Genomic DNA, 26,952 nt, shown 5'->3' with positions numbered 1-26,952 from the left:
CAGGATGTAAATGCTTCGGCTCTGAAGATGACATCTTACATAGAAAGAGGGCGAACTTACTGTCGAGCAGGTTTCATTTGTTGCCTTGTCGTTGGACTGATAGCTGACAACAGATTGTCACAGCTGCCAACACACACAACTACTCTGTTGCCAGCTGCCTCTCTAAGTGCCATTTCTGTCAAGCATTTGGTTAGGCGGTGGTCACGCCTTCACCGTTTCTGTGAATGCAGTGCACTGTTCAATCAATTTCAGGCAGTCACATCATTCGTACTCTTAGAGTTACAGTTCTGCACCTCTCCAGTCCATGTCGACCCTTGTGATGCAACCAGATCTTCCCTCCAATTTTTTGTGGAATCCTGAAAGTCCCAGCTGTTGTTTGCACCCTGAGCAGGATCTCTCCATTGTTCTCAGTTCTTGTGATTTTTAAAGATGCTGGTCAGAAGCTACATGCCAACAGATGTTTTGCTAGTGTTAATTCCTGTCAATTTGACTTGGAAGTTGCTCTCATTATTGCTGGAGAAGAGATTCATCACAAAATGGCTTCTGTGAGGCTGAGGGGATTCAATGTGTGTATGATACCTCCCTTTAGTGCTTAATGCAATTATAAACCATATAGGTCAGCTCTCCATGAAGTGTGGCAGCATTGACGTAAATGACTGGAAGAAGCTTGCTACCAATTGTTCAAAATGACGACAACTTGCCCATCCATGCTTTGAGTCCACACATCCAGAGCAGTAAAGAAGGAAAGAAGTAAATCCTGCACTCTGAATCCCACTACCCCATGGAGTGTCCTGCCCCAAGTGCCAAAGATCTGTGGGCCGAGAATTGGCCTATTCAATCACGGGGACCCATGGCAGAAACTCGCGACCCTGAGCAGACATCATCCTCACATTGCGGAACAGCCAATGAGATCAGGAGGGTCCTGGACTTAATCTCTGCTTTGTGCTGGCTTTACTGAACTTGATTGGGCAGTGATAGTGGAGCTATACGAGTATCCCTGGGCTGGTGAGGAAAAACAGCGGGCAGTGACCTGTCTTAGAAAGTAGATGGATACGTCAGTCTAATGAGAACCAGTGCCCAAAATGGTCATGTAACCTGCTAACATCAATTGAGGTTATGCTTGGAGACTGTCATCTGGCTGAGGCAGCAGAGTTGCTGTGAGACAACAGTATCACCCACAAACAGTTTTAAATAGAACCAAATTTGTGTTAGGAAGGGGACAGTACTAAGTACCCTATTCAATATAACTCAGTAAAGTAATACCTTCTGTGAATGGGGCTCAGATGGAATTTTCAAAACAGTTAAAGGAAAGCATTACTGTTATTTTTCATGATGTGGCTATAACAGAGACCTGGCTCAAAGAAGGGCAGGACTGGTTGTTAAATATCCCTGAATGCGGGGTGTTCAGGGAAGATAAGAAAGGAAGAAAAGGAGGAGGAGTGGCGGTTTTGATTAAGGAGAGCAATGCTGTTTTGAGGAGGGAGAGAGGTTGTCCCAGAGGGGTCAAAGACAGAATCTCTTTGGCTAGATCTAAGGAACAAAAAAGGTGCAATTACATTGCTTGGTGTGGTCATTGACTAGTGGAAAGGACGTAAAGGAACAAATTTGCAAGGAAATTAGAGGTGCAAGAATTATAGAGTAGTTATAATGGGAGATTTTAATTATCTGAATATAGACTGGGATAGTAGTAATGTAAAGGGCAGAGAAGGGCAAGAGTTCGTAGACTGTGTTCAGAAAAATTTTCTGCAGCAGTATGATTCCTGCCCAGTGCCAATTGAGACACTGCTAGAGCTGGTTCTTGGGAATGAGGGGGGCCGAGTGGATCAAGTGTCAGTAGGAGAACACTTTGGGGAATGTGATCATTGTACCATAAGAGTTGGCTATGGTAAAGGACAAGGAAGAAGAATTAACCAGGGGAAAATCAATTTCAGTGGGGTAAGAATGGATCTGGGTTGAATAAATTAGTTGGCAGGAAAAATTGTAGCTGAACAATGGTCTATCACCGAAGAAGAAAATAGTTTGAACACAGTCAAGGTATATTCCCTCAAAAGGCAAAGGTATGGTAAACAAATCCAGAGCTCCCTGGATGGACAAAAGAGATGGAGATTAAGATGAAGAAAAAGAAAAGATGTGCTTACGACAGATGTTGGATGGATAATACAATGGAATACAAAACTGAATATAGAGGGTTCAGAGAGGAAGTGAAAAAGCAAGTAAGAGGAGCAAAGAGAGAGTATGAAAAGAGACTGACAGCTAACGTGAAAGGGAATCCCAAAGTCGTCTGTAGGCATTTAAATAGTAAAAAAGTGGTAAAAAGGAGGAGCGGGGCTGATTCAGGCACAAAAAGAGGATTTATGCATGGAGGCAGAGGGCATAGTTGAGGTATTAAATGAATTTTTTGCATCTGTCTTTACCAAGGATGAAGATGCTACCCAGGCCACGGTGAATGAGAAGTAATTCAGACATGTGAAGGGTTTAAAATTGGATAGGCCATTTGTACTTTAAGTTGATAAGACACCAGGACTGAATGAGATGCATCCAAGGATTCTGGGGGAAGCTGTGAAGGCACTGACCATAATTTTCTGGTCTTCCTTAGACTCAGGGGTGGTGCCAGAGGACTGGAGACTGGAACAAATGTTACACCCTTGTTCAAGGAAGGATATAAAGATAAGTCTAGCAACTACAGGCCAGTCAGTTTAACTTCAGTGGTGGGGAAACTTCTGGAAATAATAATTCAGGACAAAGTTAATAGTCACAGGGACAAATGTGGGTTAATTAAGGAAAGCCAGTATGGATTTGTTAAGGCAAAATTGTTTTTAACAAACTTGCTGGAGTTTTTTTGAAGAGGTAAAAGGGGTTTGATGGGGCAATTCTTTTGATATGGTGTACATGGACTTCCAAAAGGCATTTGATACAATGCCATACAACAGACTTGTGAGCAAAGTTATACTCATGGAATAAAAGGGACTGTAGCAACATAGTTACATTGAATTGGCTGAGTGACAGGAAGCAGAGAGTAGTGGTTAATGGATGTCTTGTGCTGGAGGAAGGTTTGTAGTAGAGTTTCCCAGGGGTCAGTGTTGGGATTGATCTATATTGATGACCTAGACTTTGGTGTACAGTGGTCAATTTCAAAATTTGTGGATGATACTGAACTTGAAAGCATTGTGAACACTGAGGAGGACAGTGTAGAGCTTCAAAAGGACATTGACAAGTTGATAGAATGGGTGGATGAGTGTCAGGTGGAGATCAATGTGGAGAAATGTGAAGTAATTTGCTTTGGTAGGAAGAATACGGAGAGTACAAAATAGAGGATACAACTCTAAAGGGGGTGCAGGAGCAGAGGGACCTGGATGTATATGTGCATAAGTCAATGAAGATGGCAGGACAGGTGAGAGAGTAATTAATAAGACATACAGCATCCTATTAATAAGGTCACAGAGTACATGAGCAAGGAGGTTATGTTGAACTTATGTAAGGCACTAGTTTGGCCTCAATGGAGTATTGCATCCAGCTCTAGGCACCACACTTTAGGAAGGATGTGAAGACAGTGGAGAGAGTGCAGAAAAGATTCACAAGAAGAGTTTCAGGGATGAGGAACTTCAGTTATGAAGATACATTGGAGAAGTTGGGACTGTTTTTCTTGCAGAAGAGAAGGCCGAGAGGAGATTTGATAGAGGTATTCAAAATCATGGGTGTGGACAGAGTAGATAGGAAGAAACTGTTACCATTAGTGGAAGGATCGAGAATGAGAGGGCACAGATTTAAACTAATTGGCAGAAGAAGCAAAAGCTACATGAAAAACTTTTCCAAGCAGCTAGTGGTTAAGGTCTAGAATACACTGCCTGAGAATGTGGTGGAGGCAGGTCCAATCAAGGCATTGAAAAGGAATTAGACTGTTATCTGAGCAGGAAGAATGTACAAGGTTACAGGGAGAAGGGAGAGGAATGGCACTGGTGATTTGCTCCTGCAGAGAACCGGTGCAAACATGATGGGCTGAATGGCCTCTTTCTGCACTGTAACAATTCTGTGATTCAATGGAGGGTCAATGTATCATCATGACCCTCAAACAGGTTCCTCTTCTTGTGGAAGCGGTAATTTCTCAGTGTTTGGATCTTAGTTGCCAGTATGAAATAACTTTATTTTTCTTCTTTTTCAGGCGATTATAGTAACATTAATGTTCATCGAGCCCACCAGGAGAAGACCTCATCTGGCCTGCAACGCCCTCCCATGAGGCCACCAGATCCTCCTTGTCGAGATAAAGTCCCTCCACCAATGAAAGTAGAGCAGTCCACTAGCATGGAAGATACTTCATCTTCTGTGTAAACTTCCTTTTTTTGAATTGTATTTTTGTTTCTTCTCTTTTCTCCCCCTTGTCCAATTGTCCTGCATCATCTTCTGAAGACACTGGCTTACAATGAAGTATAGCTTCACAGGCATCAGATGCCCTCAGTTATCATTCAATTTTGTGTTCTCACCCTTGCTCTCCCAATCTCTGTCTCCCTGTTCTCCCTCTCCGCTCTCTCTCTCTCTCTCTCTTCCCCTCTTTTCCCCCTCTCTCCCCCTGCTCTTCCCTTCTTTCCCGCCCCCCCAGTTCTTCCCCTCTCTTCCCCCCCACCCCCAGTTCTTCCCCTCTCTTCCCCCCCCCCCACTCTTAAGGCCACTTAAATGCCTCATCCCAAGCCCCCACCATCTTCCCCCCTCCCCCACTATTTTGCTCACAGCCAATCGGGTAGGCTGGCAGCTTTAGCTATATAAGTTGGTGTCGGGCAAGCGATGTCCCCTGCGCCCATCAGAGGCATTTCCCACAAGGTCTTCCTTTCCCCTTTACTCATCCCTCTCAGCCTCTCAAACCCAGTCCCCCACACCACCTCACCCTTTTCAGGGACTGCCTGCAGTCCCAGGAGTGGCCACCGCTCAAACCTGGCGCTGCTGGGACTACAGAGCTGCCGACCAGAAGGATTGCCTGGCAGTTCTCTAAGGCGAGATTTTATCCTCCAGATGGGGCAGAAGTCGTGCCTTGAGCCAATTAACGCTATGCCAAACTTAAATGGCTGCGGGACAGCTCGCTTTTTTGTGGGCAGGCTCCCAATCGACGTTTTAGTTGCAGGGTAGGGGGTGGTGGTGGGTGCATGGGTACAGGGAACATGGCACCTCATGGTTCCATGACTTGTATGTTAAGCTAGCTGAGCTATTTTTATGTGCCTTAATATACAATAAGTATTTAAATTGATCCATTCATAACAATTTTGGAATGTTTTATTGCTTTTATGGAATTAAATTCCATTCCCCTTCCTTATTGCTTATTTAAGATAACAATTGATGGACTGCTGTTACAGATCTTTCCATAAACTAGAGCCTCTTGTGACTTGTGCAAACTCCAATTCCAGGCCATGTCAACATATTGCTCTGGTATTTTAGATTTTACAAATGAATGGGAGGCGTTTCGTGAAACTAATTCAATGAAAAATTCAGAAAACTAGCAAAAAAAACACCAGGGAAACAGAGCACCTTTGGCTCTATTGTGAGCTGGCTGTGGTGAGGGAATAAATAGATAAATTCTACTAATTTGATACATCTTTCTTCGATGGGTTGCCTGCTCCCACGCAAATGGGTGTTAGGCTACAGATTAGCCATGACCTCGTTGAATGGTAGAACAGGCGCGAGGGGCTAAATGACCTCCTCCCGTTCATACGAGGGACTTCCTTATCTGGACTTTTGGAGGGAAGCCCTTAAAAGAGACTATCCTGAGACCACTGCCTTCACAACCCAAAGCAAATTAAACCCTCGCCCCTCTAATCCAAGATGTGTATCATATATACATTTTCTATTAAGACTCACATATACATTTTCTATTATAAGAAAAACGGAAACTAAAATTGCAAACCTATTTTCAATCTCATTCCTTTGAATACGGGTCAGTTTGCCAATAATTTTTATTGTTTTTCTAAATGAAGTTGAAACCCATTTACACAAAGCTGGGATTAGACCTTCTAACCCTCACAGTGTGATCTTGGCATCTAAAGTGCTGCACTGTTCATTGTCTGAAAATTGATTATTTCACTGCTCACAGCAACTTATTTTTCATGCTCTCCCTCAGGTTTAGTTTGAATACAATCTTCTTTCAAGTTAAGCAGTTGAATGCAAAAAAAGATTTCTCCTGGGCTAGGAGAAACGTTTAGCTTTGTTTAAAGATGTGCTCGCAGGAAAGGCTGGCTGAGCGCCACTGTTTTATAATCAGACTGAACTGGCAGTTAGCACAGTCAGAATCTGTATCATTTACAGGTTTGAAATTTCCAACAACTCGCTCTGCTGGGTTGGGTATACAACCGTGGGCATTTCTGTCTGCATCAGTTTCGCGTACAAAATTCTGAATCTGTTTAGAATAAAATGTTACTTTGATTGCATCTTTGGCTAATTTTTATTTTTTTGGACAAATTGCGGTGGAATTTTAATATAAATTGCTTGCTGTAAGTCTATTTGTCCACACAGACTTGAACTCCTATTTCTGAGAGAACAGATTGTCTGCCCCATTCCTCTATCGACCACTAGGAGATGCCAGGTCACCTCAAACATCCCAAACTAGAGTTGGCCTCACCCCTGGAGTGAGACTGCTGCAGGTCCTCATCAACATGACTTCAGTTCGAACCTAAATGGGGAAATGTGAAACTGTGCCTTAAGTTCAGCTTTTTGGGCCAGCTTCTTTCTAGTCTTACACTTTAATAAATCAAAATGGTGTGATGAATGGTGACCATTGATTCACTGTTTAATTATCCACATCAAGGTGGTTCCCTGATTCAGTCATTAACATTCAGCACTAAAATTGCTGAATAACTTTTTATAGCACTGATGAAGCCTAGGATCCAATTACTAATCTAATTTATTGATGGCTTTCACAAACAAATGGGTGTTCTGGTTTTATATGAACACCAGCTTCAAGAAATAAGCCTCTACGGCGGCTTATTTAACCATTTCTGTTTTTCCCAGTAAGGTTTAGTTCTTCACACCATGGCGAGAGTGTGGTCCTTTCAGCCATCTTTATGCTCTCCCACAGTGTGTCTCGGCCCTGACTTTAGGAAAGTACAGTTTACCACAATGAAAAATGGATTGAGATTTGCCCCAACTCATTTCATGTAGTACCCTCACAGGAAGACCCTCACTAAGTATGTTTGGGGTAAATTGGAACTCTGGTGCCAAAGGTGAAAGGTCATTGTCCGCCAACTCGCTACATCATTGAGACTCTCACGTTCTCCTAGCTCTTTTTTCTCTCTTCCTCCCCCCTCTCTCCACTTTTCCCATCTTCTGAAACCAGTGATTCACGCTGGGGTACATTTTGACTGCTGCGATTCCTGAATAAGCACTCTCTCGTCTCTCTCACCCTTTTGATTAGGGTAATCACTGGTACATGGTGACTTTTGATTCTGCTCTACATTTAACACACATAGCAGTTTCTCGCTTTGAGCTTGGAGGAATGGCAAAAGGAGTCTTAATAACTTGCTTTTTGGAGGATTTTCGAGAACTGTTATGCTCCTCGAGCACATTTTTGCGAATCTTGTGAATTTTGCTTTGCGTTTTGAACTTCAGTAAAAATGGGTCAACAAAATTAAAACCGTTTCTTTGAATGAAATCGCAGACTGCTCTTTTTCTTTGGCCCACACTTTGCCTTTACAAGCAGTTTCTGGGTAAGCAACACCCTGGCGCCTGGGGTAGGCAACACAGTGCCAGCTCATAGCAGCCGTGCAAGGCGTCTGTAAGACTCCTTTATCCAAAGCTGTGACAGTGATAACTCTGACTAAATTCTAGTCTTTGCTTTTTAATGAATGTGATTATTTCTACAAGGCTAATGTGAGAGAGCATCTGGTCTACAGGTACACTTTTTGGATTTGCATGCTAAAAAAGACATCCATTTCACTCATACAACCAAATTAAATATTTGGTAACTCTTAAGCACTTGAACTAGAGTGCAGTTCCAGCAGGCAGTCACTGGAACACAGAGTAATAATCTTTCCTGTTGGATTTATGATAGTTCACTTTTTGCAAGGGAATTCTTAGACTTTGCTGTTTTAATTTATAGGGTTGCTTCCAGAGCCAAGTTTTTCGAAAATGCTGCTAGAAAAACAGGCGGGTAAGAGACAATAATTACTATTGATGCCTTTCCATAACCCATGGGTAATCACTCACCTCTTTGCAAAAACCTAGTGCATAAATCTTTTGTTCCCAAAAGATTTATCCTCGTGATCTTCTGCACAACTATATTTTTTGTAACAAACAAATGCTTTAAGGGGGAATAAATTCTACAAGGAAAGCTTAATCACCAGGATTTCAGAACAAAGAAGATTGCTGAGCGTGACTTGTGCTGAAGTTCTCACAAAATCAAACTTGCTGCTTAATAAATCTCGAGGTTAAAAACAGTTGGCCATTCGTTTTCACACTTTCATAATAAATACTTGCAGCAGGTTAGGGAAGTTGCTTTACTATTTGTACCATATGCTGAGTGCCAACGAAAGGTGTGGTATTGCATGGCAGGAGTGGAGGAAAGACTAAAGGTTTAATTCTTCCAATGCTGCTAAGTTATCAATCTCAGCCACATTGCCTTGGGGTTGCAATTTGCAGACAGATGTTTTTTGATGGTGCAGTCAGTTACTGCTCAACAGGAAATATATTCACAATTAAGCACTTACAAAGTGACTCTGGAATTTCCTCAGAGGGATTGGCTAACGTAACATCGGCAGGAGATTGACAGAAAGCCCGATCCACATACAAACAAGGTTTCCCTTCTGATCTTGTGCTAGAGTTGTGATGGTTGACCAAGTGAACTCTTGAGGAAATCTCTGGTGACTATGTTTTAAAGTGGCAGCACCTAGTTTAACTATGCAGGTGCATGTTTAACCCTGTTAGGTAGATGCTGACATCTACATCCACTAGTAGACCTTTTTACAGGCTAAAGGACGTTGGGAAAACCTGGCATCACACTTAATGTCCAGGAGAAATTTCTAAGGCTTGAGGTCTCGATGGTGAAGTTTAAGTTGCATTTACTGTTTTCACTGTACATCATGATTTCTGCAGGTTGCATGAATTAAGCGTGTTGAGAAGATTGAGTTGAAAGTAATAAACATTGATCCCAGCAACTTCCAATATATCTAGCCTCTTCACAGGATCTCAAAACCTTTTTTGGAAATGCTTTCATTGCAATTATTCTTTGATTAAAACATGCACCGGTATAATGTACATGCAATAGTTTCTGGGATTATCCCTGAGGGACGGGACCAGCAAATAAAGCTCTGGTAACAGAGCGAGCGACAGAAAATAATCCAACCCCTTGTTTATAATGAAACGAGCGTGCTGGAAATACTCAGCAAGTCTGGCAGCATCTGTGGAGAGAGAAAAACAGAGTTCACGTTTCAAGCCGAATATGACTCCTCTTTAGAACTGAAGAGAGGTAGAAATGTGATGGGTTTTAAGCTGTTGAAAATGGAGGGGGCGGTGGTGGGAGGCTCAGGTGGAACCAAAGGGATGGGTTAGTGGGTGGGGAAGATTAAATGACAAAGATGTCATGGAACAAAAGGCAAAGGGCGTGCTAATGGTAGTAATGAAGAAATAGCATTGGTCCAGGGTAGGTGTTAATAGCAGAATAAAGGTCAGCAGTATTTTGCTTTTATACTCTTGTTTATGATGGTAAATGACACAGAAGAAAGCATGGTGATTTGATTCTTTTGAGTGTCAAGATAAATTTACCGAACGACCATATTTTGGAAAGATGGGCTTCCTATCAATGTTGGCACTTTTCACACTGAAACTTGCAGCAATTAATTAAGATAGTTGATGACTGGTTGCCATACTTCAGTTGTGCTTGCTTTGAAGTGTGTCAAGAGAACCTATATGTAACTAACAAAGACAGAAAATGCTAGAAAAACTCAGCAGGTATAGCAGCATCTGTGGAGAGGGAATCAGAGTTAAGATTTCGAGTCTGTATAACCCTTCTTCAGAGCTAAAGGGAGCTGATTCTCTCTCCACAGATGCTGCTAGACCTGAGTTTTTCCAGCATTTTCTGTTTTTGTTTCAGATTTCCGGCATCCATAGTATTTTGCTTTTATCTATATGTAACTGTATTTGGGTTAGATTAAGTGAGGAATGGGGGAAAAGTAAACAATGCATGCAAAACTGGGGGCCAAAGAAACACTTGCATTTACATAGCACTTTTCATGACCACCGGATATCTGTGTTTTACAGCAAATGAAATACTTTTTGAAGTGTTGTAACAAAGGAGATACAGCAGCTAGTTTGCACACAGCAAGTTTCCACAACCAGCAATGTGATAATGCCTATATGTCTGTACTTTTGTGATGTTGTTTGAGGGATAAATGTTGGCCAAGACAGCAGGGATAACTCCGCTGTCCTCCTTCAAAATAGTGCCGTGAGATCTTTTACAACGAACTGAGGGCAGACGGTATCCCAGCTTAACATCCCACCCAAAAGACATCCACTCTGTGCGCAGCACTGGAATGTCAGCTTTGATTTTTGTGCTCAAGTCCTGGAGTGGGATTTGAACCCAAAACCTTGTGAATCAGAGGGTGGAGTGCGGCCAACTGAACCACAGGCCACACATCGCCTGACGTGGGTACAGTGTGGCACTCGGCGTGTTTATTTTCTTACGCCCAGTAATGCTGAGGCAGAATCAGAATGTTCCAATTTATTGTGTGTGGACAATCCAATGGTCAGTAACCATGGGAAACAGACTTAAGATAATTGGTTAAATAAATCCGGGAGTTAAAATTAGAATTTTTTAATTATTAAGTTTTGTTATCTAGAATACATTGCTTGAAAGAGTGATGGAAGCAGATTTGATCAAAATTCAAATCGAAAATAGTTAAATACTTGAAGAGGATAATTCTGCAAGGCTTTGCTAAAGGGCAAAGGAGGAGGAATAATTGTGTAGCTCCTTCAAAAAATTGGTGTGGGCACAATGGGCTGATTGGCCTCTTTCTCTATTGTATAATTCTATGAAGGACAAGTGAGACAGATGCCATACCATAGCATTCTTACCCACTGAGAGAATATGGGCTGAATTTTCCCAGAATTGCACTAAGTGCGGTAGCGGGTGGGTAAAATGGAGTCCTACTAATGAAAATTGGTGGGTTTTCACGCCGTATCTTCCCGAGCCCGCCTCATTTATATATTCACTCCCGCAAAACACGCTGTTTCTATGGCGAGCGGGTTCTCATTTGCCCGCTTGCCATCACCCCGGCCGGCATCTTTAAAAGTCCGCTGCCAGCAACGTGCTCATCACCAGTTCACCACCGCTGCCCGGGAGACATGACCAGCAAAGGAAAAAATACTGCAGTCCCCCCCCCGCTTCAACGACAGGTCCCTCGAGCGACTGCTGGATGCCGTGGAGGCCTGCTGGGATGTGCTCTACCCGCCTTCTGGCCGCAGGATGGGTAGCAATGTCACCAACCTGGCTTGGGAGATGGTAGCGGCGGTGGTCAACGCCAACGCCCTTCAGAAGAGGTCAGCCACCCAGTGCCACAAAAGGATGAATGATCTCCTCCGTTCCACCAGGGTAAGTCACTCTTTTCATCACTCCCAACTCTCTCACTCTCAAGCCCATCACACACCTACAGGGCCCTCACTCACTGCCAGCGCAAGGGACATCACCATTCACTCTTTCTCACACATGCCATCATTGTCCTCATCCCATCCATGGGACCACTCACCACTCACACAGGCCAGGCATACTTATCATCTGGTCCGGCAGGCGTCCTGATACACTCTCCCCAAATCTATCCATGCAGGACAAACTGGCACACAACAGGAGGCAAAGGTCGCAGACAGTTGGAGGGATGCCGGAATTCAAAGTTCTGACAGAATTTGAAAACAGAGCCATCCATCTGGCTGGCAATAACCAGCGATTGGTCCTGTGCTGATGATGAAGTCAGCACTGCTCTACCAAGTGAGGATCCAGCAGTGCAACATCCATTATACAGCGATGCCGTGAGTGATGGGTCTTCTTTCACAGGCCACTGTCATGCCATTGTTATCTCCCCTTGCTATCGCAGGCATGTCTGGGAAGCAACTGAAGGAGTCCACGACCCAGAGCCTCCAAGCAAACCCCAAGGAAACTTCAAGAGGAATCCGAAAGCACCCTCCCTGAAGTCCCATCACAGTGCTCACCCACACCTCTACCAGCGCAGAGACTCAACTTGGCGGGACTTGCTTTAGAGTAGCCTCGGGATCATAATCTGGTGAGCACATCACTCTGGACTCAGTCATGTCACAGTTGCTGGAGCTGCAAAGACAAGCTCGGGAACATCAGGAAGGGATGTCCGCTGCACTCCTCAGATTGCAAGGCACGATGGAGGAGTCAGTCTGTCTTCCAGCTGAGGTGAGAGTGCTGGCATTGCAATGCACCGAGGTCAACACTGGCAGGATGGACGCCGCCGTGGAGACCTTAGTCCAGGATGTCACTCCATTGCTGGGTGGGCTTAACTCCATTGCTGATGCCAAATTTGCCCTCCAAAAATGTGTACGTGAAAACAGTGCTGGGCAGCTTGATCTCACTCCAGCTACCCCTTCCACTCATGGAGTCAGCCAGGGGCCCTCGGGCACCCATAGGGAGGAGGATCAGCAGGGGCACGCTCCGGGGCCATCCACCCAGGTGACTCAGGGAGTGACCGGCCACCTGACTCCCCTCTTCCTATGACCTCCGCAGATCCAGCTTCACAGGCCGAGGAGGGTGCCACTGCCACACAGCAGGACCCCGAAAGCAGGCCGGGGCCCTCCAAGTCTTGGCCATCCAAAGAACACCCGCCAAAGTCATCACAGGGCGTCACAGTCAGCAGGCTGCCTCCACCTCCGCTGTGGATGTCCGGGGAGCACTAAGACATAACGGCAGGGTTAAGAAAGTTAAGGAGAATTAGTTGCATAGTCTGGGCATGGGTGTTAATCACTTATACATAATGTTCACTATTGTCAATAAACTCCCAAGAGTGTCTCCCTGCCTATGGCTCCTTGTTCTGATGAACAGTGTTCATGTCACTGAGATGTGAAACCTTTCTGCACAAGATAAAGGCAGGTGTCTCAGTCCAGGGTCTCTACCCTGTGCTCTGAGCAGCCTTCAGGCCACAATGATGGTCCAGCCTCACACTCCCTGGAACATTACAGATGCCTGCACCTCGGCAGTGCTGGTCATTGCTGCTAGAGTGTAATGGGCAGGCATCACAAAGTTCTCTCATACTTTCTCTGTGCTCTCAGCACCTTTTTAAGGTGGGTCTGGCCCCCATCACATCAACATCTGCGACCAGTAATGCTCTGCACCAGCTCCTGAAGGGCTGAGGTGCCGAAGGCAGACACAGCATCAGATGCGTCTAAAGTTTCATGGCTGTGTCTCTGAGATGGCCCTGATCATGGAACGCAAGCGAGTTCCCCTCAGCCAGACAGGAGTCAGACATTCTCAGAGGCTATATGAAGATCTATGGAGTGTCCTCACTGCATGTTGTCATCATCCTCCTGCAATCGAGCGACTATTAGGCTGCATCTCCATGACAGGAGCATTCTCACAGAGGGTATTGGTGCTGCCAGAAGCCAGACTGGAATCAAACGTTATTGAGGATCGATGTGAGAATCTATGGGGACACCTCATTCACTGCATGTCGTCATCATCCTCCACAAATCTGGCAGCTACCAGGGCATCCTGAGTGCACCTGCCTCATTTACCCAGTGCGAGAGCCTCATCCCCGTTGTCGTCATCACCGAGGACACCCTTGCCCTCATTCCCATCAGCATCCTCCCCATCGGAGGAGATGTGCAGCTCCTCCATCTCCTCCTCAGCCAGCTCCTCACCCTGTTGCAGCGCCAGGTTGTAAAGGGCATAGTAGATGACGACGATGCATGGCACCCTCTGTGGGCAGTATTACAGGGCTCCACCAGACCCATCCAAGCACCAGAACTGCATCTTCAGCATCCCGATGGTCTGCCCCACCAAGTTGTGAGCTGCTGTATGAGCCTCATTATAGCATCGCTCTGCTGCAGCCTGAGGCCACCGCACAGGTGTCTTCAGCCACGGCCTCTGTGGGCAGCCCTCCTCCCTGAGGAGCCAATCCTGCAGCCTCTGTGGACCCTGGAAAACATCAGGGAGCTGCGAGTGATTCAGGATGTAGGCGTCGTGCACACTCCCCAGAAACAGTGCACTTACCTGCAGGATGTGTGGTCTCATACCAGCTGCACGTTCAGCGAGCGGAAGCCCTTGCAGAGACCTGAGCACCACATGAGTGCAGCCAATCGCACCCTGCACCTGTGGGCAACCCGAGATCAGGGTGAATCCAATGGTCCTTGCACCCTGGCTGTCCCAGTCTCGGGCTAAATGCACAAAGTTGTGTTCCATGGAAACGATGGCATCTGTGACCTCATGGATGCATTTTTGGGTGGTGGATTGTGAAATCCCACAGGGGTCACATGGAGCCCTGAAAGGAGCCACTGGCATAGAAATTGAGCGCCACAGTCACTCTCACAGCCATTGGCAGTGGATGCCCTCCATGTCTCCTTGGCGCCAAGTCCTGCAGTAAGTGGCAGATGTGAGCCACCAGGTCCCTAGACATGCACAGTCGGTGGTGACACTGGTTCTCGGTCATTTGTAGGAATGGCAGGAAGTGTCCATAGACCCTGGGTGTCGCTAGGTGCCGACCAGTCACAGCTCGCTGTTGCTCCTGGGCAGTGTGTGCAGAAGCCCCTACTAGCCCTTCTTCATGAGGTTGCTGCTCCTGCCTTTGCATAGCCAGGAACCTCAGTTACTCTCTCCTCCTTCTTCTACAGTCTCTGTTGGCCATCAGGCATACATCTAGGTCACCAGGATCTATAATCCTGACGTGGTCCTCCTGCAGCATGAAAGAGAGAGAGATGTGGTTATCATGGCTGTACTTAGCACCTTTCCTGGCCCTGTGTGACCGCCCCTTAATGCTTCCCGGAGAGTGCTGGTCACCCCTCGAATGGTCACAGATGAGTGCGCTGCATGGCTGCCCTGTCAACCTGCAACATGGGGGACACTGGTCCAAACCAGGAGGCTGAGATTGCAAGGGGCTGTGAGCACCTCCAGCAGTGACTGCTCCATGGCCAGCTTTGGCGAGGAAATTGTACAACGTGTGCAGTCCAACTGCTCTGCGGTCCAATAAAGTGGTGGAGGACTCCAAGTCTGTGCCAGGGAAGTGGTGGTGGGTGGGGGGAGTTGGCGGGGAGGGGAGGGTGGGTGTGGAGGAGGGGGGGGTAAGGTATGGAGCGCTTGGTGGCCCTTTGGTGCCTCTGCGATGCTTGCATGGGCGGGTAGGCTAGGAGCCTGACCCCAATCATATTACTGTGGCTGTGCCTGAACAGTCTCAGTTGCGGAGGGATGGTCAGTTTATACAGGTGCCCCTAATGCGTGGCCATTTCCCTCACTTACCCTGCCCCCCCACCTTGATTGCCTGTGCGCGGGATACAGCGCCAAGGCAGCACTTGACCACCCCCACCCACCTCAGCAGTCGCCTCTGAGGCTGGCCATCACTTGCCCCACGACACGCCCCACCCCTCAGTTGCCTGGTCCCGCCCCTGAGGCCTGTAAACAATGAGTGAGCTGTGGTGCTCACTCACCTCAGTGCCCCCAAAGTGAAGGCCGCCAAGTGCACGACACCTGTGTGCTGTTGTGAAACACGTCGATGTGCTTTCCCGCCGATGTGGATGGACGATACAGCGGGGTTCCAAGAGCCTGGTGGGATGGCATTTTAATTATATGCTAATGTATTACAATTAGCTCCCTGCCGACCGATGGTGGGAAACCTGACCCGCCGTCAGCGGGCTCGGAAAATTCTGCCCTATCCTATGTTCCAAAGCTTTCTGCTGTATTGACAGAATTAGATTCTTGTGAATTAAGTGCTTTAATCTTAAGAGATCTTGTCATTATACATTGTAGATGCAGTATGAGGTGTTGGAATGTGTGTGCTGCTTTCACTGTAACTGGGCTTTAAATCCACAGAGACTGATAGAATAAAAACCCGTTTCTTAGCAGAATGTTTTGAAGAGTCGGGAAACCTCTGAAGGTTTATGTTCAGAGGGACTTGCGTGTACTCATTGAAGTAACACAAAGTTAGCACGAAGGTGCAGCAACCCATTAGGAAGGCAAATGCCATCATGGCTTTAATTGCAAGGGGACTGGAGTACAAGAATAAAGAAGTCTTAGTACAATTGTATAATGCTTTGATGATACATCTAGAGTTGTGTGTGCAGTTTTGGTCTCCATATTTAAGGAAAGATATGCATTCCTTGGAGGTGATGCAGTGGAGGTTCACTAGATTGATTCCTATGATCAGGGCGTTGTCTCTTGATGAAAGGCCGAGAAAATTGGCCCTGTATTCTCGAGTGTAGAAGAATGAGAGGTGATCTCATTGAAATATACAAGATTATGAAGGGGTTTGATAGGGTAGACACTGAGAAGTTGTTTCCCCGGGCTCAGGAATCTAGAAACACAGGGGCAAAGTCTCAGGATAAGGGCTTAATTATTTAGGACTGAGGCGAGAAGAAATTTCTTCATTCAAAGGGTTTTGAATCTTCAGAGATCTCCACCCTAGAGGGTTGTGGATGCTCCATCATTCAGTGTATGTGAAAGACTGAGATAGACAAATTTTTGGTGTTCAGAAAATCAATGGATCTGGGGAGTGGAAGTGAAAGTAGAGTTGAGATAAAAGATCAGTCATGATCATATTGACTAGCAGAACAGGCTCAAGGACCTGTACTGTCCATGCCTACTCCTGTTTCATGTATTCTTATGGCCTTGTGCTGTAACTGACAGTCCCAAAAACTAGTCAAACACCAGCCCAACACAGGCATGTTCAACCACACCTAAGAGCCAAAGCTGCAGATTCCTCCATTATCATCTCATGGTATGTCCTGTGCCATCGGCAGGATAGACTTACCAAAGGTACAATCCCATTGACCTGAATAATATTTTCAAAAAACGGGACCGAAGCACACACATGCCAACATATTATTGGGCGAAGATGTCAGGTCATGTTCTTGGCATCACCCCGCCAGTCTGGGATATTACGGTTAGCGGGTCGGCCTGGAAATTGGAAGCTCACTTGCGCTATGCAAATTGACAGTTAATAGGTCAGTTGTGCTCATTAAAATGGCAACTGACTGTCATAATACATGTAGAATAGAATAAATGCTTTCAGTGTGGGATTTCATGCAAAGAGGCCCATTTCTGCATTGTGCTGCTAAAGAGGGGCCCTCTCTGACTTTGATCCGGGTCACCGGCTGACGAGCTCCAACGCCAGATATCCTACCCTACTGCTCTGATTGGGTGGGATAATCTCATTGAGGCCCGGAACCCACCCAGCACTCTTAATTGGCACAACTGACACTTTATACTGCGTCTTTTGGGCGGTGGGCTCGGAGGTCTGAATCCTGACCGCTTCCAGGTGCGTGGTCCGCCTAACTCGGCAACACTTATTATTCAGCCCAATGAGTGGGCATGTTCTGTACATTTACTCTGCAGCCCATGGTTTCAGCATGAACAAAGCCAAGGAAATATCCTGCTTATTACCATCTACTGCCTACTACCCCCCCAACTGACAAATCAGTACTCCTCCATGTTGAACATCACTTGGAAGAGAATCAAGGGAAGGACTAAAGCCAGCCAAGAATGGTGGTGGAAAATGTAGCAACAGGAGGACCAGACTTCATTAACATTTCCAACCCTCAACCCGGACCCAGCCCAGGATGTGATTGCAAGTGATATGGTTGAAGTATTTGCAAGCTTTTTCGGCCAAAAGTGATGTGACCAATTCTACCCCACCTTCTTCTATCACAGATGCTGCTGTTAATGCCACAAAGAAGTGTTTCTTTTACTATTTTTTCATAGGATGCCAGCTTGCTCCTTAAGGTGGTTAGGATGATGTGAAGATGATGGAGGGGAACTTGCAGGTGGTGGTGTTTCCATGTGTCTGCTGCCCTTGTTCTTCTAGGTGATGGGTTGGAAGGAACCCTGGTGAATTACTGCAGTTCATCTGTTAGATGGTACACTGTGGTGCCCTTGTCTGCTGGTGCTGAGGAGAGTGAATGTTTAGGGTGGTGGATGGGGTGATGATCAAACAAGCTGCTTTGTCCTGGATTGTGTCAAGCTTCCTGAGTGTTCTTGGAGCTGCTTTTATCCAGCCAAGAGGAAATCTATTCCCTATCACACTTATGCCTTGTAGATGGTAGACAGGCTTTGGGGAGCCAAGTGATGAATTACTTCCCACAGAATTCCCAGCCTCTGACCTGCTCTTGTAGCTTCAACATTTATATGGCTGGTCCAGTTCAGTTTCTGATCAATGATAACCCTCAGGATGTTGATGGTGGGGAATTCCATGACGGTAATGCCATTGAGTATCAAGGGGAGATTGTTAAATATTTTCTTGTTGGCGGTGTGGCATTTGTGTGACACAAATGTTACTTGCCACCTATCAGCCCAAGCCTGAATGTTGTCCAGGTCTAGCTGCATATGGACACAGGTTGTTCAATTATCTGAGGAGTCACAAATGGTACTGAATGTTGTGCAATCATCAGGGAACAGCACCACTTCTGACCTAATGATGGAGAAAAGTGATAGTTGGGCCTGGGATACGATCCTGAGGAACACCTGCAGTGATGTCCTGAGACTGAGGTGATTGGCCTCCAGCAACCACAGCCATCTTCCTTTGTGCTATAAGTTTACAACCAGTTGAAAGTTTTCACCCGATTCCCATCGATTTCAGTTTAGGGCTCCTTGATGCTACACATGGACAAATGCTGCCAAGATGTCAGGGACAGTCACTCACCTCACCCCTAGATTTCAAGGCTTTTGTCCATGTTTGTACCGAGGCTGTAATGAGAACTAGAGTAGAGTGCCCTGGTAACACCTAAACTGAGGGCAGAATTTAAGGCCCTCCCCCAATACAGGTTCAAAGGTGAGAGGGCATTTAATTGTGTGGAACGATGGTGGATGGGGAGCCCGCTGCCTTCCTGCTTTTGTCTTTATTATGTCCGGGTCGGGAAGACTTGTGGAGGGCCTCCATTAGGCCCATAAGTGGGCAATTAATGTTTACATAAGGGCCTGATCCTGCTGCCGTGGGTGGGGTAGTCACCACATAGGAAACCTGAAAAGCAAACCCTGTCAGGATTGTTTGTGGGCTCTTGGGGAGGGGACCCTTGTTGTCAGGCACTCGATGCTCAATCAAGGGATTTGGCATTGAGAAGGAGGGCTGACTTTATTTTGCTGCCTTGGAAATAAACCTGTTTTAAGGTACAAGCTAGCTTTGGACTCATTCTTCCTCAACATACAATTATTAGAATTAACATCCTGCACTTTTTATTGAACCAGGGTTGGTCCCCAGGCCTAATGGTAATGGTAGGATGGGGTTGTGCCAAACCATGAGATTATAGATTGCAGTTGAATACAATTCTACTGCAGCTGATGGCCCCCGGTGCCTCATGGATGCTCAGTTTTGAGCTTCTGGATCTGTTCTGAATCATACTGAAAGCACTGGACACTGAGGATTGTGGCCTTGTCTCTAACAAGAAAAGGAACAGTTATCTTCCATTGACCTTCCAAAGCACCACCATAGGTGAGTAACCCAGCAGCAGTCCTGGAGGTCTCCATTGTCTAGAGTCTTACAGGAACAGTTATATCAATACAGTAGCAGCAAGAGGAGAACAAAGGTTGTGTACTCTGTACGCATGACTCACCTCGTGGTTGCCCATTTCTACAGCTCGAGTCAGCAGAATGAAATTCTCACCATTCTGCTGGTTTGGCTTGCACTTAAGTTCAACACCATCCAGGAAAATGGAGTCTGCTTGACTGCCACTGAAGTCAACAAGCACACATTCACCGCTGGTATTTGCAGAATGCATTATTATCAATGGAGTGCACAGTACCAACTCGCCAAGCTTATTTTAGCAGCACCTTCCTGCCACCATGTCCTCAACCACTGAGAAACAGATGAGTGGAAAAGTTGCAGGACCACTATCACTATCCCAGTTTTCCTTTAAGCCGCTTGCTATCGTGACTTGGACAGTTGATGGTATTCCTTCGTCGTCACTGGGCCAATCATAACAGAATTCCCTGACTATCCTCAGCAGGGAGCGCAGTGGTTCAAAAATTAAACCAATCACCACCACGTCAGGGCAAATATCGACGGGCAAAAAAACTTCGCCAGTGCCTCTCTCATTCCACAAACTAGCCAACGATTGCAACTTGGAGTTTCCATGTTCTAATAAGAGGCCGAGAACGTTATTTGGATGAGGATGAAAATGGTATTGAGTTTTTGATTTATTCTCTCTTAATCTCCTCTGTGTCCAGCAAGTTGTTTTGTACGTAGCAGGCACTTGATTGGCAAAAAGCCACCCCCAGGGTTGTTCATTAATATAAAAACAAAAAAACTGCGGATGCTGGAAATCCAAAACAAAAACAAGGGTTTTGGACCTGTTGAAGGGTCATGAGGACTCGAAACGTCAACTCTTTTCTTCTCCGCCGATGCTGCCAGACCTGCTGAGTTTTTCCAGGTAATTCTGTTTTTGTTTGGGGTTGTTCATTAACATCAGTTCATCGCTGGCAAATTACAACATTCTAAAAATTATAGACCATCAGAATCCCTCTCCTGTTCCTTTTGCAGCGTTATTTTGTTTCTCAAAATATGACACTGGAGCTGAGTAATGAAGCATTATCTTTAAATAAGAAAATAAAGGCAGTTATCTTGGCAAATCACAAAGATTGACTGGCCAATTCAACCGGTGAGGTGGTGGGGGTGGGGGGGGGGAGGGGAGGGGTTGGGGGGGGGGGGGTGATTTTTATTAGGGTTATAGGAAGTATTTAAAAAGCTGAAGTGCATGAGATTAAAAAGTTGTGGATCAATACATTGATGGCAACAAAATATCCACCAATGAGTCTAAAGTTGTGTAACCAGCAGCCTTTTCAAACTCCTGAGTTGCTCCAATTTAAGTTAGATCCAGTAACCAAGAATCCTTTCAAGAATCAAGTTAAATTTCATTGCACCAAGTTTAAAAATTATACATCTTATTTCATGAACGTGAATAACTTGAGCTATTATAAATCTATAAGTTTAACATTAGTGCCTTGTTTTAAAAAAAATGAATTGAATTCAAACTTGAAGTTACCTATGAAAACCCAATAAACAAACCCCAGCATCACTTTAGATGGGGAAGATCCTGCCGAATGAATCTTGACCACTTTGAGCAGTTTTCCATTCTTTTGAACAGTGGAAAACCAAGTGACATGGTCTAGATCATCAAATAATATTTCTCATCGAAGGCTGCTACTGAAATTGAAATTAGTAAGAATTCAAGGTTTAACCTGGATGCGGATAGCAAATTGGCCGAAGCAGGTACTTGTTGGGAATAAGGAAGAAGCAGATATTTTTACCCTAATCCCATGTGTATGTCCCAATCTTTATTTCACTCTCTATAATATGGTATTTAAAAAGTGAAGGATAATCTGTACTTTTAGCTTGTTGCCTGTGAGAATTCCTCAATGTGATTAGCTACTTAGCCTGCTTGATGACATCACTGTTGGTGGATGCCTGAATACTTGACGTCAGGTTAAAATTAACATCAGGAAAGGTGAAATACACACCTCAGAGGTCATTAGGTGTTTATGGGTGGTTTTCTTCGAGGTCGGCACTGAGCGCCATTGTTTTGCCACCGACCACAAAACCGCGCCACTAATTCTTTAAATGGTGGGAAAACTCACTGAAAAATTGGCACCAAATCTAGAAACAGTGCACCTCTATTTTTCTAATCAAAAGCACTTTGCGTAAACTGGGAACAAACACATGCTCATCTTGTAACAGATATCCATCAATCATCAGTGTTTTTGGAGATCTCACTAACAATTGAAAACAGGAAGAGGCAGTATGTGATAAATCAAATAGTGGCTTGGTGATGGTAAGCTTATTAGGTATTAGATCCAGGGCAAGAATTATAATTAGACTATCTCAATTTCAAAACTGTGACAGTGCAGAGAGAAAGGAGAGTAGACCTGCTGGCTGGAGTTAGTCCTACTGTTGGGGCAACTGCCGATGGGCCTGGAAGTTGTTGGGGATCTGTCCGTGGTAGTTAGCTGAAACCAATTACGTGGCTGCAAGCTTAAAAATGCAGGTGACTAGGTGTCCTCCCTCCCCTTAGAGACTCAGATCTGTGATGCCACTTGAAGGGCTGGCATTCTGTACACTGTCCCTTTTTGAATACTTCTGGGTTCTGAATTTCACGCTTGAGGCTCTGCCCCTCAGTGTCAGCCCAGCAAGTTCTTACGCAGAAAACATCTCCAAGATCCCAATGCCCCGTGACTCCTGGAAGTCCAAAGGACTCGATGTGAGTCAAGGAAGCCGCATGTAAGTCACCAGCTTTCACTGGGTGGACTACTGAAGGCACAAAGAGACATGTGCAAGCTTCAGTAAGTCGGGGCAGTAGGATTAAATCATGACAAATTGCATTTAACTTATATGCAAATGGGCAATTAAGTACATCAATGAGCTTCCCACTGCTAACCGGGGTTTCACACTTTTTTGACCTTCCCGTCACTAACATAGCCGCTTACGGATTTCCCACCGTCGGGAGTCTTGACACACGGTCTCCTGTGCAGTTCTCTGTATTGACGCATCATCTTGCCTGTTCCAGCACGTTCCCTGTATTTGGGACTTGAGTGGAACAAGAGGCAAGAGAAAAAATGGATCTGATGAATTTATCAGATTGCCCATGGGCCTGGAAATAAATGATGATTGAGTCTGTACCAAGATCTACCACGTACATAATCTTCAAACTTCAATCTAGCTGTAACGGTGAGGACATTGCAGAACAATCAATTTAGCTCTCTAATATTGTGCAGTTTTATATCATTGTACGTTTTCTTTGTGGCTTAATATAACTATATTTCTTTGTGTACAGTAATCCAAAAAAGCTAGGATGGTCCCATGTTTAATGCATGTATTCGCTGAATAGGGAAGATGGTGGCATAGTGGTAATGTCGCTGGACGAGTAATCCAGAGACCCGAGCTAATGCCCTGGGGACATGGGTTCAAATCCCACCACGGCAGCTGAAGGAATTTAAATTCAATGAATTAAATTTGGAATTGAAAGCTCATCTCGATCAGCAAGATTTTTGTGCCCCGCCTTCCACTGGGATCGTCAGGTCCCACCGAAAGTCAATGGACTTTCCATCGGGCAACTTTCCAAAGTCAATGGGCTGCCGAATTTCCCGCAACGCATCTCGCCACGATGGGGCCGGAAATTCCCAGCCGGTGAAACTATCATTGATTGCTGTAAAGACCCATTTGGTTCACTAATGTCCTTTAGGGAAAGAAATCTGCCAGTCTTACCCGATTTAGCCTATATGTGACTCCACACCCCATGGTAATGTGGTTGACTCTTAACTATCCTCTGAAATGGCCCAGCAAGCCACTCAGTTCAAGGTCCTTGCCAGTGATGTCCACATCCTATGAAAGAATTTTTAAAAAATCTCAGTCAAGCAAAGATAGTGCCTAAATCCTGAGCTAGGAAATTATCTGGCCGTTTTCTCTTCTGGTCACATTAAAATGGTTTCTGCTGGATGATGTTAACATGCTGTACTTGGCTTTATGCCCCACTGTTTATTGGGCTCATTCATGAAGAATGATCATTGACTTGAGGTATCAGAAAACAGCTAGCACCCTTGGAAACCTATTCCAAGATTCAGCATCTTCAGGAAGAGGAGGGAGAAACAAGAATATATGATCATCTTGTGCCACGTTTACTGTGTGACTTTACATATCCTGATAATCTTTTTGTTGCTGTCAACAGTTTGAACTCTTCCCCACCACGGTCTCCCCATCTAGCACGCACGATCACTGCGAAAGACGAGGTAGGTCAAGGTATTTGTTGTGGTGACTTTGGTATAAATGTTATTTATGTTTCTGCCTACGATTAGGATATGGGCTCTTGTATATATTCAAAAGCAATTCATATGCTGAAGTTTCTAAAAAAAAAAGAGCTTGAAGCCTGAGAAGTATTTATCCTGACTAGTAATTGAAAATTCAATCTCTCTGTACAGCTCCTGAGGTGTTTTTTTAAATCACAGATACCGTATGCCATACGTGTGTGCAGAGTTAATTTCTTTTGGGATTCAAAGCATTAAACAGATGGCATTCATGTGCTAATTTTGCGCTCTATTTGTTAGTTTTCTGTATATTTTCTCTTCATGTTCTAATTGGATAGTTTATTTTCTTTTCACTACTTGAATGATTAAGAAATGAATGATTAAGCCTGTTCCCTGCTGGCTACTGGAGTAACATAATGGACAGGGTCAAGAGGAGTACATGCTCATTTAGTAAAGCAACTTCAGTGTTGTCACTAGGATTTTAGTGAGATGTAATTATCAATTTGTGGAACTTTTTGCAGAATAATTATGGGTTTTGCCCTTCCAAACTTGGGATGTATCTGGAGAGACTATAACATGAGGGTAAATAGTGTTTATAGGGAAAGATAATAGTGGAGATGCCAAATTAGAAGAGCTGTAGCTGAAATGTTTTGTACAATAGTAAAGTGAATTGCTTTATATAAGATTTCCCTCTAATTTATTGATGCCAATCCATTGCTTAGGCTGAATGACAACATTATACTTTGTTCAAGGTATAAAATTAACATTGTGTGATTCATAGTTGAATGGGGCTAAAGGCTGGAGTCTGTGTTGAATTGTTTTTTTCAGGGGGCAGTCACTGGATAGGGATCAGAATCCTGGTTAATTCACTCTAGTAGCACAGAGGCTAATCGTAGGACTTCTCCATGGCCAGGATCTTTAGGTTGCCGAGTGGGGGGGGGTGGGGGGGTGGTGGGTGGGGGGGGGTGGTGGGGGGTGGGGGCGGGGGAGCGGGGCCGATACGTAAAGTGATGCAGGATGACATCGGGTGGAACTCCCAACATCACCCCGCGTCATTGCAATTTTCAGATTGGCGGGGCTGCAGCCAAATGAGCTGTGCGCCCACCGACCTGTCAACGGCCAATTGAGGCCATTGACAAAATCATTAACCTCATTGATGGACCTGCCCGTCCAATCTTAGGGTTGGCGGGCAGGCTGGGAGCCCTGGCGGGCATGAAACCTCATCCACGGGCGGGATGAGATTTCATGAAGGTTTTAAAAATTTTTTAATCAATGTTTGATTTAAAGTGATGGACGTGCCCCAACTCATGTGACAGTGTCACATGAAGGGACATGTCAGGGAAATTTTGTTTTTGTGCCTTTACCATTTTTAAATTTGGAGCCCATCTCCCTGAGGCAGCACTTAGTCTCAGGGAGATCAGTGTGCTCTTTCATGCGCATGCATGAGAGAGCGCACTCTCGGCTGAGGGAATCCCCCCCCAGTCCACATAGGGAGTGCATAGCGCTTCCTGGCAGACATCACACTGGGCGGTCCTTAATTGACCCACCCACGTAAAATGGCGGCGCGCCCCCGATTTGGTGGCGTCAAGCAGAGGCGCGCCTGCCCACGTCCGCTCCTGCACTTCCCTCCCCCAACGGGGAAAATTCTTCCCCGTGTTATGCAGATCGCTGTAGAGTGGCATGTTAGAAAGTGGGCAATTTGATATCAGGTGAGCACAAAAGTGGATTCAGCTATGAAGCCTCATCAGTCAAACAATCTGCCGGTATTTACTGAGAGCAGCGTGTTCCTGGGAAACTGCAACACAACAAAGGTTCAGACTCTTTGTGGGAGAGTAGGTTAGAATAAAATACTTAACATAGACAAAAGGTGGAGCTGAAAGATGGTAAAGTTAATCACCCTTTTTTTTTTAACTCAATGGGCAGGTGTCATCTGTGAAACTATAAAGCACTGTCTTTAGGAAATATTGTAAATGACAATCAGCAGGAAAGGAAAACAATGGCAAAATGCCCATTATAAATTGAAACTGGTGGTTTTGAATCTTGTAATTACAGATTTTCTGCACTCTTGTGTATATTTTAAATCCGTTCTGGATATAATATACAGCAAAACCCACTCCCATTTAGTGATGCAATTATAGTAATTCAGATAACTGACACCAAATTAAAAACTGATGAAATTTTGTGGATAGTTTTTGCTGGAGTTCAGTGTTAACTTATTGCACATTCCTCTGTCTTTTCAGACCCCAAGCAACGTGCACTCATCCATTCGATCATAGTTGTGGTTTCTCACTCCTGTAGAGGTAGTTTTGTGGTAAGTTTGCATTCAATTCATTTGTTTCCTGTTGTGTCCCCCTCTGAGGGTGAGGTTAGGTTTAATTTATTTTTTTTAATTTTTCCATCTCTTCTTATTAGAATCATTATTATACAGCACAGGAAGCCATTCAGTCCATCCTGCCTGGGCTGGCTTTTTGAAAGAGCTGTCCAATAAGCCACCCTCCCCTGCTCTTTCCCCATAGCCCTGTAGAGTTTTCCGTTTGCAGTAGATACCAGCTCATAACAATCTGCCATTTTCTTCACTTTCTCCTGCTCCTCTTGCCCATCTCTCATTTGATAAAATAAAATTGACAGCCTCTCATTGGGTATACCTCTGTCAAAATCCCTCACTTGAATGACCTGGCCTGATGACGAATAAGTTTGGTAGTTGGCATGTCTAGTATAAAGATTTGTTTGTCGGAGGCTTGCTGTCTACCATGAAATCACCATTTGAGAGGCTACAGTGTGTATCCATGCTGTAGTCAGGAGGATGACAGCCATGCATCTACATATGGTAAGTTGTTCTGTTTCCAATGCTACTTGTGAGGACCCTCTGGTTTGCTGCTGTCTACCTGTCCTAGTTGATTGCTTCGTGACGATTCATTCTGATGGAACAAGTAATTAGATCTCCTTGGAATCGAGGCAGCTTCAAAATGGTAGAGCTAGCAATGAAAGGTCAGAAGTAAGTCAAGACTCCAAGACAAGCTTGGTAGTCCTATATCTGAAAC

General features: G+C 45.1%; 1 protein-coding gene across 5 annotated transcripts in view; it reads left to right on the top strand.

The window, feature by feature from the left end:
• Nucleotides 1–26,952, top strand: part of ophn1 (oligophrenin 1) — a 235,478-nt gene that overhangs the window by 191,303 nt on the left and 17,223 nt on the right. For all 5 annotated transcript variants that reach the window (XM_041195078.1, XM_041195079.1, XM_041195080.1 and 2 more), the window contains 4 exons: nt 4,160–4,322; nt 8,075–8,125; nt 23,836–23,896; nt 26,152–26,222. In XM_041195078.1, coding sequence (XP_041051012.1) covers nt 4,160–4,322; nt 8,075–8,125; nt 23,836–23,896; nt 26,152–26,187 — 311 coding nt within the window. In that variant the 3' untranslated portion in view covers nt 26,188–26,222. The remainder of the gene's footprint in view (nt 1–4,159; nt 4,323–8,074; nt 8,126–23,835; nt 23,897–26,151; nt 26,223–26,952) is intronic.

The sequence above is a fragment of the Carcharodon carcharias genome, chromosome 9, assembly GCF_017639515.1.
Source record: "Carcharodon carcharias isolate sCarCar2 chromosome 9, sCarCar2.pri, whole genome shotgun sequence".
NCBI classification, from domain to species: domain Eukaryota; kingdom Metazoa; phylum Chordata; class Chondrichthyes; order Lamniformes; family Lamnidae; genus Carcharodon; species Carcharodon carcharias.
This window is presented reverse-complemented; position numbering and strand designations above follow the sequence as displayed.